The sequence below is a fragment of the Cephus cinctus genome, unplaced genomic scaffold (genome assembly GCF_000341935.2).
Source record: "Cephus cinctus unplaced genomic scaffold, Ccin1 Ccin1_scaffold0596, whole genome shotgun sequence".
Classification (NCBI taxonomy): domain Eukaryota; kingdom Metazoa; phylum Arthropoda; class Insecta; order Hymenoptera; family Cephidae; genus Cephus; species Cephus cinctus.
Window position 1 is genome coordinate 246,018 of NW_014333242.1, and position 13,226 is coordinate 259,243.

At 44.3% G+C, this 13,226-nt stretch overlaps 1 protein-coding gene across 7 annotated transcripts in view; it reads right to left on the reverse strand.

Annotated features, from left to right (window-relative positions):
- LOC107268936 (talin-1) overlaps window positions 1-13,226 on the reverse strand; it is a 28,417-nt gene that overhangs the window by 3,097 nt on the left and 12,094 nt on the right. For 3 of the 7 annotated variants that reach the window (XM_015742226.2, XM_015742224.2, XM_015742225.2), the window contains 11 exons: window positions 11,625-11,817; window positions 11,122-11,523; window positions 10,759-11,029; window positions 10,168-10,671; window positions 9,797-9,894; window positions 9,355-9,443; window positions 7,993-8,451; window positions 7,876-7,911; window positions 5,924-7,737; window positions 3,101-5,750; window positions 266-904 (listed from right to left, as the gene is read on the reverse strand). In XM_015742226.2, coding sequence (XP_015597712.1) covers window positions 266-904; window positions 3,101-5,750; window positions 5,924-7,737; window positions 7,876-7,911; window positions 7,993-8,451; window positions 9,355-9,443; window positions 9,797-9,894; window positions 10,168-10,671; window positions 10,759-11,029; window positions 11,122-11,523; window positions 11,625-11,763 — 7,101 coding nt within the window. In that variant the 5' untranslated portion in view covers window positions 11,764-11,817. Of the gene's footprint in view, window positions 1-265; window positions 905-1,375; window positions 2,005-3,100; window positions 5,751-5,923; window positions 7,738-7,875; window positions 7,912-7,992; window positions 8,452-8,905; window positions 9,091-9,354; window positions 9,444-9,796; window positions 9,895-10,167; window positions 10,672-10,758; window positions 11,030-11,121; window positions 11,524-11,624; window positions 11,818-13,226 lie in introns of those variants that run through there. The other 4 variants (XM_015742228.2, XM_015742227.2, XM_025086117.1 and 1 more) reach the window with 4 other exon arrangements.

The following is a 13,226-nucleotide window of genomic DNA, read 5'->3' on the forward strand; positions in this document are numbered from 1 at the left end:
AACGATAGAAGATACCAAGGTTAATATCGCAATCGTCCTTAATTACTAATAATTAAATATACTCCTTACGTATATAATTTAAATGATCTTTTACGCGTTGATCAGGTACACCATCATAATAATATGTTTGATTCCTGGTCGATTATGTACAAACAACCAAGAATATCAAACATATCTCACGGTAGTGCTCCAGGAAACGTCTTCATCTTCCTGGGACTTTGCTGAAAGTAAACATGAATTACATAAAGCTTTAAAGAAGACTCACCTCAATACTTCGTCGAGGTCTGAGACTAGCCAATTTTTTAGCAGCCGCATCTATACTGGCAGCTGCACCAAGCAGCTCGTTCTCGGCGATGACGGTAGGATCGTCAGGATCCACCCAGTCGTTACCCTTCAATAATTCAGCAACAGCTACGAGCTCCGTCACACTCTGAGCAATCTTCCTAGATATCGGTGGCAGCATATGCTTGGCCTCACCAGGTCTAGACGAGACCTGTAATATAGCCTGAAGAAGCTCTCTATAGTTCAAGGCAACATCATGGCCAGCCTGAAGAGTCCTATCTCTCAGTTCCGCTGTCTCGGCGCAGTTGTACGCAGCGCCCTTGCAGATGGTGAGCATGTCGCTTATCGACTTCCTGCCCATATTAGCAGCAGCTATAATATCATCCTGCTTGCAGCTGTTACCAGCAGCAACAGCCTTCGCCGTCGAGACAGTGATACTCTTTGTGCATCTGACAAGGTCCTCAGGTGTTACGTTGCTCTTCTGCATTTCCGGTGTATTCAGAGCACGTATTTCCTGACCGATAGCTTCGATAGTCGATTCCAAGGCTCTGGTTCCTCGCGTATGCTCATCCTCAACGGCCTTCACGGTCTTCAGGAGGGACGTGACATTGGTGACCATAACCTGGACATCACAGATGATACTTAAGGTCAGTTCACGATAACAAGACATATCCTTATCATGCTAACAATCAATACAGTGGTAGGAGAATTCCGTTCCCGAGTGCTATTAGTTGAGTCTCTCTATTAATTACTGAAACACAATAGTATTAGCTGTTAACTAAATTTTCTGTAAAAAAAAAGCTTCAATTACATATTATGGTTACTCATAGTGTCTCCCCAGTGAATAATAGTTAGCTATGTGGCTTTGAAAAAAAAAAAATTAGTACCCTTCGCCAATGAGGATCTGATAACGATCCTCCTACTGGCAATCAGATTTTGTTAGAACACCACACATTTATTTTGCTCAAACGAACTGTACGTACCTAGTGAGAGGCGGTCGCACTTGACAATAACGCTCAAGCATTAATGAAATATAACAATGACATAAACTAAACACGTGGTCTTCCTACGAAACCATAATAGAAACAAGTAATCAGCAAAATTGCCATTTTATTTGTAGCTTTACAGACCATCTAAAGCATCTGCCTGAGAAGTGGCTACATAAAAATAAATTGTCAACTCGACGAATGCTCCGCTCATGAAAATCAAGGAAAGGAAGAGACAGTGAGAATTAGAGAAAATAATAAAGACTATCCTCGACCGATATACGACAAGTGACACGGTAAGGGACTTTCTGATATGTGAAATTCTTGATTGGCCTGCATGCGTGCGCATACGCTTATGCAATGGAAATAAATCCTAAAGCGACACTGATAATCGCAATGACCGTCCAACGGTAAGAAGGAATAAGGTTGCGCGCGCAATTAAATCTAAAATGTATGACAAAGTGATAGAAAAATTAACAAAAAGTGAGAGAAACAGAGAGATAAAATTATTCTGTAAAGGAAATATAGTCTTAGTAGGTGACAGAGAGATTATTTTCTCCTGCTGCGACTACATCAGTAGAAAAATATCGGATGTTCGCTGTGCCGGCTGATTGTTCTCTGTGACCGACAGAAGCCGAATCAATTCCTCTTCCTGGTCGGACACGAACCACTCGGACTCGGAACCACCGACGTCAGTCGTCGCGACGCACTGCTGCTGGAGCTGATGCTCCAAGACCTATCCGGACCCATACCCCAAACCAGAGGAAAATCGTCAATAATTATTGACCGTATTAAAGTCCACCATTAATGTTAGCATATCAGCACAAGTGAACATTTTGACAGTTTTTATTTTTTTTCTTCAACTTTTGACGCTTCATGTGGATACTGCATTTGAAATTTGATAACTACTGTCACGTGTACTGACTGCTATCACAGCTACTGTCTTTTTGTACATATAGCAAAAGTAACACAGTTTTCACTACGCATTTTTTTTTTGAATTTTGTTCACACACATAGAAGAAGGATAGTTTGTGTACTAGAGAGAAAGAAAAAAAATAATAAAAAAAAAAATTACTGAGGAAGGCGATGCAAGGTGGACTTTAATATGGCATCGACGAGTTCCGGTTAACGGGGTGGGTTTTGTTTTTGAGTTTCACTTGTATGACCCACGGACACGATTTTTGCATTTGGCTTTCTCGAGGGCGATCGACGCGTCACGAGGATTAATTTTTTAATTTTTTTTTGTAAATCATTTAGTACAGGACTTCATGGTTCAAGAGACACGTGAGAAACATAATGAGGTCAGTTAGCGTTGAAGGGTGATGAATGGTATATGTATGTACAGATATTGAGTCAATTAAAGTCCACCCCAAAAAGAAAGAAAAATAAAAATTTCAGGAAACAAAAAAGAAAAGAAAAATAATAAAGGTATACAAGAGGAATAAAAGAAGATAAAAAAACAATGGTAATCAAACACAACACTATTAAAACGGGATAAATGTTAATAATCCTTTTATGAGGTATTAATCAGTTCCTAATTGACAAGCAGAATTAATTAGTCTAGCTAAAAATCATAGTGTTCGACACTTTCGTTATTCCCAATTAATTCTCATGTCAATCAGTTGGTAGGTAATGCAGATTCTAAATTATTCTGACCGAATTTTTCCTAGGGCTCTTTTCATAGACACTGGGTCCATTAAGAAGATTCCGTTACGAGATTACTGAAGCTGTGAAGATCAATTAGTAGCCTGGTGTTAAAATAATTAGAGATTTAAAAGCTTAATAAGAATTGAGTATCAGGCAAATGCAAAGGAAAGGTGTAATGATCCTACCTTAGCAGAATCCTTTAGATGCGCCATACTAGGATCATTTATGGGCTTTCCACTGGCCGCCTTAGTCGCATGGATGAGGTCACCTAGTGCAGATGCCACGTCCTTAACGGCATTGATAAGCATCACCTGGGCCTCAGGATTTTGACTTCCCAGACTGGCAGCCCCATATTTAACAACTTCAGCAAGTTGAACGATTGTAGATACGGCATTCTGTGCGGCTACCGCAAGTTGTTCCTGGGAGGATGCTGCACCAGCTACCAGAGTCTTGGTATCCTCCACAAGAGCCTTGGCGGTTTTCAAAATATTCTCACGATGATCAGCGAAAGTATCGCCCTCGTTCTCAGCGTGGAGAGTACCGGCAGTGGCAAACATGATGGTGGTATCCAGGTCGCCGATAATGCCCGATACAGTGCTGGCTGCATTGATGCACGCCTGGGTTCCTCGGGAACCAGCCTGAAGAGCTGCTAATACTTGCGACACCTTCTCCGTGACGTTCTTACTATGTTCCGTAACCTCGCGTTGAGCGTATGCATCTCGGGGTGACATCTGACACGCACCAGCTGCTCTCACTATGTCCACGCAAGCGCGACCAAGTTCCTGCACACCTGTACGAAGTCTGGAGGAGACATCGGAGTTCGATGCTGCTGCAGAAGCACCGGAAGTATCGCGTGCCAGTTGGGTGTACTTGTGAGATATGTCCACAGCTAGCGGACCCAATCTGGTGACGTCTGTACTGGACTTGGTAGACATATCTTGTCCCAGACGAGCTATTTCCTTGGCAGCTTCCACCATTCTGGTTTGATAGTCCACATAGGAATCTACTGTGTCGATGGTCGAGGTCCTGTGATCCTCCAGTCTCACCATAGCTCTGGATATAGCATCGATAAGTCCAGTCACTATACCGTTAGACGTAGAAATTGTTTCCAAAGTGTTTTGAAGTTCCTGAAGAGCATCTTTTGTAGACTCCACAGTCTCGTCGACTTCATTGTGTAGATTTATCGCTTTGGGATTTCCACCAGATTCCTTGGTCACGTAGACTAATTGTAGAACTGATTCTACCACCGTCTTCGTCTGGTCCAATAGAACCATTTGCTGTTTAGAATGCACCATGTTAAGGGTAGCCCCAATAGCACCGGATACCAACGGCTCACAATAGAGGGCCACCTGATTGACATCGTGACCAATGTTCTCAGCCTCATATTTAGCTGCAGTGCGTAAAGGCTCCAATTTTTCACGCAGTTCACTGGCGCTGCTTTGCATTTGATCAGTGAAACCCTGGACCATGTTTTCTTTTCTGGGTGCAGAACTCATAGACGCTTCGCTTAGAGGAGCAGCGTCCAGTTCACGGATACGCGTAGAAAGCATCTCTATAGCAGCGTCGCACTCCTTTTGTCCGGGTGCCTTGTCCCGAATGGAAGCAACCAGGGACTTAATTGAATCGCTAACACTCTTGCTATGATTGGCCAGGAGCTTCCAAGTCGGCGGGTCCTTAGGACTGACGGCAAGGCTCTTGGCAGCCTGGACCATGGCGCAGGAACCATCGATCATAGCTTTGCCAGCGCTCGTTATGGGTTCCTGGGCAGCCCGCGCAGCAACAGATATCTTAGCAGGCTGACTGGCAAATTCTGGTGACCCGGCGAAGGTGCAAAGGTTATCGACAGCGTCTAGTAGCGGTTTCGTAGCTTCAGCACATTTCTCACGGTTGGCCTCAGAATAATCCTTATCCAGGGCTTTGATTTCCTTCACCAGACTGGCAGTGGAGTTGGCTACGTCTTTGGCAGACTGTACAAAGTGTCTCTTGGCGACAGGGTTGCTGGTCTTGCTGGAGGCCAGTCTGCAGGCGTTACAGAGTGCGCTGGTGTGCTTTGCTATCTTCGTAGCAGCCAGAACTACCTGATCGTGACTACTGGTGGGATTTCCTAGACTCTGACATCCTGTATGAATAGCCTGAGCGGCTCTGAGAAATTGAGCCTGATCTACGAGGCCAGGTTTACCAGCAACGGACGTAGGATCGCTAACCCCTGCTAAATAGGCTGCCTGGGCAGCAGCTTCGATAAGACCGCAGATGGAGGATGACACTCCCCGAACAGCGACTGAGAAATCCTCGTATTCTGACTTCTTGGCGTGATTTGCTATTCCCGTCATGCCATCTCCTAGATTCTTACTCTTCTCCATCACGGTTTCCAAACATTCAAAGTAAGAAGCGTCGGAGATGGGTTCACTAGGATTATCCAATAAAGATCTCATAGACTGTATGTTCCTAATGGCGTTGTCACACTCTATCTGCCCTGGTGCAGCCGACGTACATACGTCTACCAGGTAGTTAATGGAATCCGTTACAGCACGCGCAGCAGCCGACAATTGATTCTTGGCATTGGGAGCGTTGGGATCAGCTGCCACAAATTTGGCAGTCACCAAGAGTTTGCTAGAGGTCATACTAACGTTCTTCAAGGATACCACCATCTGACCTCGGGTTTCTGTAGTGGTTTGACCTGCCATTTCCATTCCGACACCAAGCAAGTCACCAAATGCGTTTGTAAACTGTTCTGAAGAACTGGCCAGTTGAACTGGTGATCGAACCGAGGAGACCACGTTTGACGAAGCATCGTTTAGGTTGGCTGCAGCGTTATTCAGGTCGTATTGAAGTTGCCTGCACAAGCAAATAGAATACCTTACTCGTACATTATTGGAAATATTAATGACGTGCTACGTAATAGACGAGCAGTCATTCTTTTTACAACTGATAAGGAATAATAGCTGTGGTCAATATTGATATTCCTCGACGCTATCTTCGCTAGGTGTAATGAAAACTGTTCTACTTACCCGTAGCTTTTGTTCGTCTGCGGGAACTCGTTCATGTTCAAAACTTGACTCATGTCATTGATGCTACGAATGGCATTGTCCACATCCCTCTGTCCAGGTAGACAGGACACGCACTTGTTCAGAGAACTTGACACGTCCTTGGCAACTGCTGCGAGGTTAGCCTCGTTCTCAGGATTGTCAGGATTTTTAAGAGCACGTCTGGCCTCCTTGACAAGGTAAAGAGAGCGCAGAATAACGTCGTCGGCAGTCATCAGAACCTTCTTCTGAGTCTCAGGTTGATTCGAGGTAGCAGCTACCCCACGTACAGCAGAAGTAAGGTCTTTCAGAGCAGATGCAGTTTCTCTGGCAGCACTTCCAGTGTAATTCTCATTTCCTTGCTTGGCAGCAGAAAGAAGTTGTGCCATGGCAAAGCCGACGTTCTTCGAAGTGATTCCTACTTGCAGAGCAGCAGATTCAGTAGTTTCACCAGGAAGTGGTCTCAAACTAGCTGCCTCTACTGCACGGTAGAATTCTCCAAGTTCATCCTTCAGGCTGTTTATTAATTCTTCGGCGGCATCAAGTTCCAGGCCACCACAAGCTTCCCTAGCGCGAGTTACAGCTGATCTCAGATCAGCTAATGATGATCCAAGATGTTGGGATGTAGTATTCAGTTGCATGGCCGAGGACTGATCAGTGACAGTTGGCAGCACTGCTCTAGTTGCTTTAACTACGGCCGTGCCGGGTTGCAGGAATTGCTCGGACGCGTTAATGAGATTAAGCTGTGCTGTAGGATTATCAGGCTGGGCCAGGGTACCCTTAACACCTGCTACGAGGTGTGGTATATGTTGAGCCATGGCACGACACTCCGCATTGAGTTCTTCTTGACTGGATGGATTGGTGTTGTGATGACCAGCGCCAGAGGATGCGGCAATGCACTGAGTGGCTGTAGAAGCAGCTTGCTTGGCACAGGCTTCTAATCTGCCAATAAGTTTCCTACGTAGCGCAGGAGTAGCAGCGGCTGTGGTAGCTATTCTGAGTTCCTCAGCAGCTTGACGCAACTGATCTTGCATCTTAGCATCGTGAGGACTGCTGGCGCACTGTCTAGCAGCCTCCACCATCTTTGCAGTGGCGTCGGCCAGTACTTTTGCAGCAGCAAGTAATCTTCGTTGCTGCTCAGAGTCCGTCTGTTTTTCAGCTTCGCCTTTTATGCTCTGAATGAGCTGCGCTGTCGCCTGACCCACCACCCTGGCCTGACGCACCATCTCGCCAGCATCTCCAGTACTAGCGAATAGTTTATCCGTGGCGACGAGGATGGTCTCCACGGCACCCTCTTGCACGGATTCCTTAGCTCTTTCGCCTCTGGTCGCTGTCTTTATATGATTTAGTAAATCGTTCAGAGTCCTGCTGACATCGGCAGCTGCTGCACTCAACTCCTTCAGAAGATTATCATCTCCGCAGGTCTCATTGCAGACCTGAATAAGACCCTCGACAGCTTTGGTGACCTCGCGCACTGCGTTCATCAATTGCGTTTGACAAGCTGGAGAGTGTAGAGTCGGTGCAACGACCTTAGCACAAGCGACGAGTTGAGAGGTTGCCAAGGCACACTGCGTAGCTGCTGAGATGACCTTATTCTGAGTCGTAGAGTCCTCGCAAGTGGCAGCGATATTCTTCGCCTTTAAAACCAGGGCAGCTGTAGTGTTAGCAACGGCTTTAGCAAGGGCCAGAAGCATGTCCTGGAGTTCACGATTCGAGTCATTCTCTTCTCCAATAGTAGTGAGGACCTGGTGAGAAGCTTCGCCCACTCGAGATGCAGCATTGAGAAGATTCTGCCGCGGCTATAAAGATACAACGTCAATTTTTATTCTCATTAGAAAAAGAAACCAACACCAGATGCGCGTACTCTAGAAGGTACTCTGATCTAGACTAAAAACTATAGTCAATTTTAACATTCAATGATTTTACTCAGTGCTTACATATTGTCCATAGAGAGTAGACGTTATATAGAAAGGCTGTAGAGAAAAGTGACTTTTGAAACAGACCTGCTTGATATTCTCATTACCATTCAACAGTGATACGAGAATCAAACGAACCTCTTTGGTCTCCGGCTCGGTGGCCTTGAGAAGATCCGAGAAGGCTGAGCAGAGCTTCCTGGCAGCGTCTAGAAGTCTGTCGCCAGAATTTTCATCCTCCATCAGAGCAGCTATCATTCTCACGCCCTTTGTCATTTCCGGTAAGTTTGTGGCGATCGTCGAGATGGCAGCACCGACTGCAGTATGATCAACGTCGTCGGCGGGTCCTGATGTCAGGGTGACGACCTGAGCCGTGGCCGCATTCATGGCCGCTATTTGCGACCCTACATTCTGCTTATGGGTATCAATCGTCTGCTCGATCCACTTCAAGGAAGCTGGATCTGTACCCAGTTCCGGAAGTTGAGCCTTGCTCGAGAGTTCATTCTCCGCAGTTTGGATGACCTCGTGACCCGCTGTGATGGTCGAGAGTAAGGCACGTTGCGGTTCAGACAGGACGGACGTGACTTTCGTTTGTTGCACCTAAATCAGCAACGATTCTTTTTATATAATTCCAAATTCAAGACAGAGTATAATACCCGGGCGATCCTTCTTGAAATAGCCTCACCTTTCACAACATTACCCAAGAAACGCACGAGTACTTTACTTCTGTGATATTCATTAAAACCATGCACTAAACCTCATTTTGTTTAATTTCAAAAGTTTAAGAACTAGACACTGTAAAAGACATCTGTGATATGGAAAAAAAAAGAAGAAAAAAAATTGGTAACCAATGAGAATACACAATAAAAAGGAATCGAAACGGGAAAACCTAGAAAATTTGTGTGACGATCTACGTTACTGATTCACGAATAACGTTAAATAAAAGGAGCGAAACAGAAAAAAGCAAAAAGTACCAATTGTGAATAAAAATAAGCAAACGTGACAAAACGTTATCAAATCTTGTGAGAAGAGTGTTTATCATTGATGTACCTACTCTTTGTCCATAATACAGGGCGCCTAGCATGAAAAGAAACAAAGAAAAATTCAACCGATCGTTACTAGGTCCGACATTGAGTATTCTCGGCTACTGGGCGACTCTTATATACACACGCAATAGTGACAATTCGATTTGACAGAGTTTGATATATTATTTTTTAATTTCCTTTTCATTTAACAAATGCTCTAATCTTTCAGAAAATCATAATTTGCACCGTGGATATGCTGCGGTCCTACAGAGATTAAGCTACTGCCGTTAATTGTAAATGAAATTGCTGTAAAATTTCTATACTCCTGCCGAGGATCAAATGTGATCATCAAGTGTTTGAGATAATTTGCAAATACGACGTTATTAGGTAGAAAAAAAAATACAAAACGTCTTTTATCAATGCATTAATAATCATCGGCAGGAGCTGCGACCTATCCAGCCTTTCGTCCAGTCCTTACCATTGGTGGAGCGTGCGCGATGTTCACCTGCCCGCTGACTGTCGTGTATTGAGCACCTCCCATGTGCCCAGTTCCATATGGTCGAGCCCCTACAAACCGTATCATGCAGTCTAGCCTATACAGTTAGCCTAATATATGTATATACAAGAGGATGATCATGTGCGTTTGCGTTAAACTTCATCGAGTATTATAGAACTTGTCGTAAAAGCCATTTTATATACTCATTATATACTGATCAAAAGATTCGACTGTACGAGATAGTGTATATACATGGTTTGCGTTGTATGTACAAAAACAAACAAAAAAACGTACAAGAAGATACGGCAACGTATATGAAATAAACAAGAATACAAAAGAAATCATTCAGAACGAAAACGTGAGGATGGGTTTTTTTGAAATGACATTTACGAATAAAAAAAGGGCCTTTTGGAGTTTCACTCACCATCTCCACCGGCTCTCATCACTGCTGGTATAGCTACAGAGACGGCTTCTACGTTTCCTTTACCCACGTTGCTGGTTTCGTGTTGCATTATTGTCGCTCTGTGCATAGAAGAGTAAGAAAATTATTTATTTTTACTGCCTTGTACTTTTCATTAAGACGCACTTGTAACGTTGTCTAAGGAATTCCTCCATTTTGTGTAATGTCAATGAAAAAGCAGGAGAACGATCTTAATCGAATGACAATTGGAACTGAAGTAACGAGTAAGCAGCAACATTAAGTGTACTGGACTAATGATACTAATGACTGCTAACTGGAATTATTGACTCCGTCCAATGAGGATCTAATTAATAAATAGTTATGCAAAGGCTCACTTAAGAGGAGATACGCTGTCCTCGACCATAGTAGATCCTTCATCACCTTCGATGCCAAAGTGATCTTTAGCCTTTTGCTTCTTGAGGATGATGTCTATGTATCCGGATATTAATTGTAAAATCTGTTCAGCTTCAGTGGTCTGTACACTGTAGTACTGATCGGAATAGTCGCCGAAGTCGAGAGTAAAAGTGTTGGGCGAGGCTCCCCAACGTCTGACAGTTGTCAGCGGCCACGTCTTTAAGATTTCCTTAGTCCTCTCGTCCAGTCTCAGGACAGAGTCCTTGGTAACACCCAGGAGACGGGGTACCAGCTTATTCTTACCCTTCATTTTTTCCTTCACCAGGAAGAAGGTTACACCGTAAGTACTCAATGACCTGGCGGTTTTCGTGTAGATGACCTTAGCGTCCAGTTCAGAAAGTCCCACGTGCTTCTTGTGCTCCGCAAAGATTTTCTTCTCAATACCCTTAACTTTCAGGTAAGACTGCGGTAGAAACTCCTTCAGACTACAACCGGATATACAGGTAGTTTCAAGACATCATCCCCTAGGTAGAATGTGAATAGATAACGGGTAAAGTCTGTCCTATACTCACTCTAAAAATCCAGGCTTGTGTTTGTCTTCCTTATAATCGCCAAACTGTATTTGACATTGAATACCGGCAAAGATGCACGCTTTCTCCTGGGTTACCGGATGCGTACCGTCCAAGATGGCGTCTCTGGCTTGTACATAGAGCAAGGACAATTGAACAGGATCACGACTGTCGATATTCTGATCAGAGAAGAAAAACTTTCTTCTGAGTAAAACTGTCTCGCTCTCATCGATACCCTGTTCGCGAAGAGTCTTGCTGGGATCAATCCAATTGACTGGAACAGACAGTTATCCTTTAGTATTACATTGAATATACAGTGTCACGTGAAGTATGTCGGGAGAGTCTGTTAAATAAACCTAAACCCACCCTCGTCGTCTGTCTTGAGTTTCTTTCTCAGCTGATCCATCTTCGCATCCCTCTCTCCCTTGTCGTCCTTCCTCCTCTTAAGAGTGAGAGTGCCGAAATTTCCAGGCTTCTGATTTTCAGTTTCCTCGTCAACCAGCTCCCTCACTAAGGAGTACTCGTCGTGATTCGTTATACCAATTTTCGTGCAGATTACCACCATGAGATTAGCCACGGGCTGACTGTCGTCCACCAGTAATGTCTTCAAGGTACCGTCGAGCATACGCACCCTGAGGGTTCTCAACTTCCGTCGATATTCCAGCTGATCTCCATTCCTTAAGATGTAATAATCAAGATTTCTACCAGGCTCGAGCCAAACGCCCTTCTTCACATCATCGTCTGAGAGGAAGAGGCTGTAGTCCTTGGCTGTAAAAAAAATTCAATCATCATCATCCTAAACTCAGAAATCCCGCTGACCCATCAAGATCCATTTAACTTTCTGCACTGTAATCAGAAATATTACTCACGTTGTCCCATATTCGAGGCGTCAGCTAATTTTTCTCTAATTATCCGACACGCGTCGTACACCGACGTGTTCGGATCGAACTGCATCATCTTCGTCGCATTCTTCTCCGGTATGGAGATTCGCAGGGACAGGGTAGCCATTGCGATTGCCGTGGGCGATCTTCTGCGAGCTCGAAATCCTCCCGAGTCACTCGACTGAAACAATCCAAAAAATTCATACCCATTAAGAGTCTGATATTTTAAAAAAGAGGTACAACATTTTTGTAAATAATTTTTCATAACTCCCGCTAAAAAAATAAACTAAAGATACCGTATCCGTGGTAAACTATACGTAAGCATTGACTGCTTCCCCATTAAAGCTGAATGCAACAAGTTGCATCGCCACCGGGTTAATATCCAGCCCATTTCCTTGGGGTGGATTGTGAGAAAAGGGAGTCATCCTCGACAAGTATCGTTCTCCCTGTCTTTCCTGTGCACTTTTTTTATCTTCGCGAAATTACATTTGTTAAATTTGCATACGCAAGACCTATGCGCTCTCAGGTGTACACGAGGTGCTCGTATTTTGGAGCACCTGAAAAGAAATCTAGAATTAAACGTGACCTGCGGCCACAAATGACAAGTGAGGGAAAGATAAGCAGAGGGGGGGGGGGTAGAGAGAGATGAACAGAGACATGAAAAGTTCTCATAGGACTTCTGTCTATATATTGATCTCCCATGGCATGGTACATTTGCCATAGAATTTGCCACGGGGTGCAGCATGCCCGCCATAGGCGTAGATGCGAACGTGTTCGTAAAATGTGAACTTAGAAAGTGAAAGCTAATATAGAAATCGATTCAACGAAAATTACGAAAATTCGATTAATCGAATATCTATATGATTAATTAACTGACAAAAGAAAAATAAATTTGTTCACACCTTGTAATCGACTTTTTCTCTATCGAGTAAAATATTTATACCCTTATACACGACAGTGTCCCAAAAAAAAGGACAAATAGAATATTTTCGAAAATATCGAACGAAAAGTCGATAAAACGTGCTCTCGATATTTTTAATAAAAAAATTATATTATAAAACGAAATGTCGTTTATTTAACGAAAGCAGTTCATGCAGCAGACACTCAATTGACAAGCGTACTCGTTCGGTCAGTGACTTCCGAGGTGGGAGGGAGAGGGGTTTACTTTAGGGGTTGCAAGGGGGTGCGAGGTTATATATGGCTAATATGTATGAGGCTTAAAGGAAAAGACAGAGAGATAGAGCGAGAAAGAGAGGGGGGGGAGAGAGAGAGAGAGAGAGAGAGAGAGAAGCGGCAAGCCGAGGTAAGTTATGCCCCTTACTAAGGGGTTGGAGGAAAATTTAGTAAGGGTTGCCCTACGCCAATGGACTTCCACCCTTAGAATCGTTGCCAAGCAACGCCGGCTCCGACTGTGTCAAACTCGAGCATAAACCCCTACCCGGTCTTTGACACCCTCACCCACCCTTCATCCCCCATCCACCTCTTCCTTCAACTCCCTCACCTTCCTGTCCTACAATCGGTTCCTTCGGCACCTTCGCTGTCACTACTACCACGCTTAAAAAACAAAATCTGAGAAGTGCATGGGGGGGG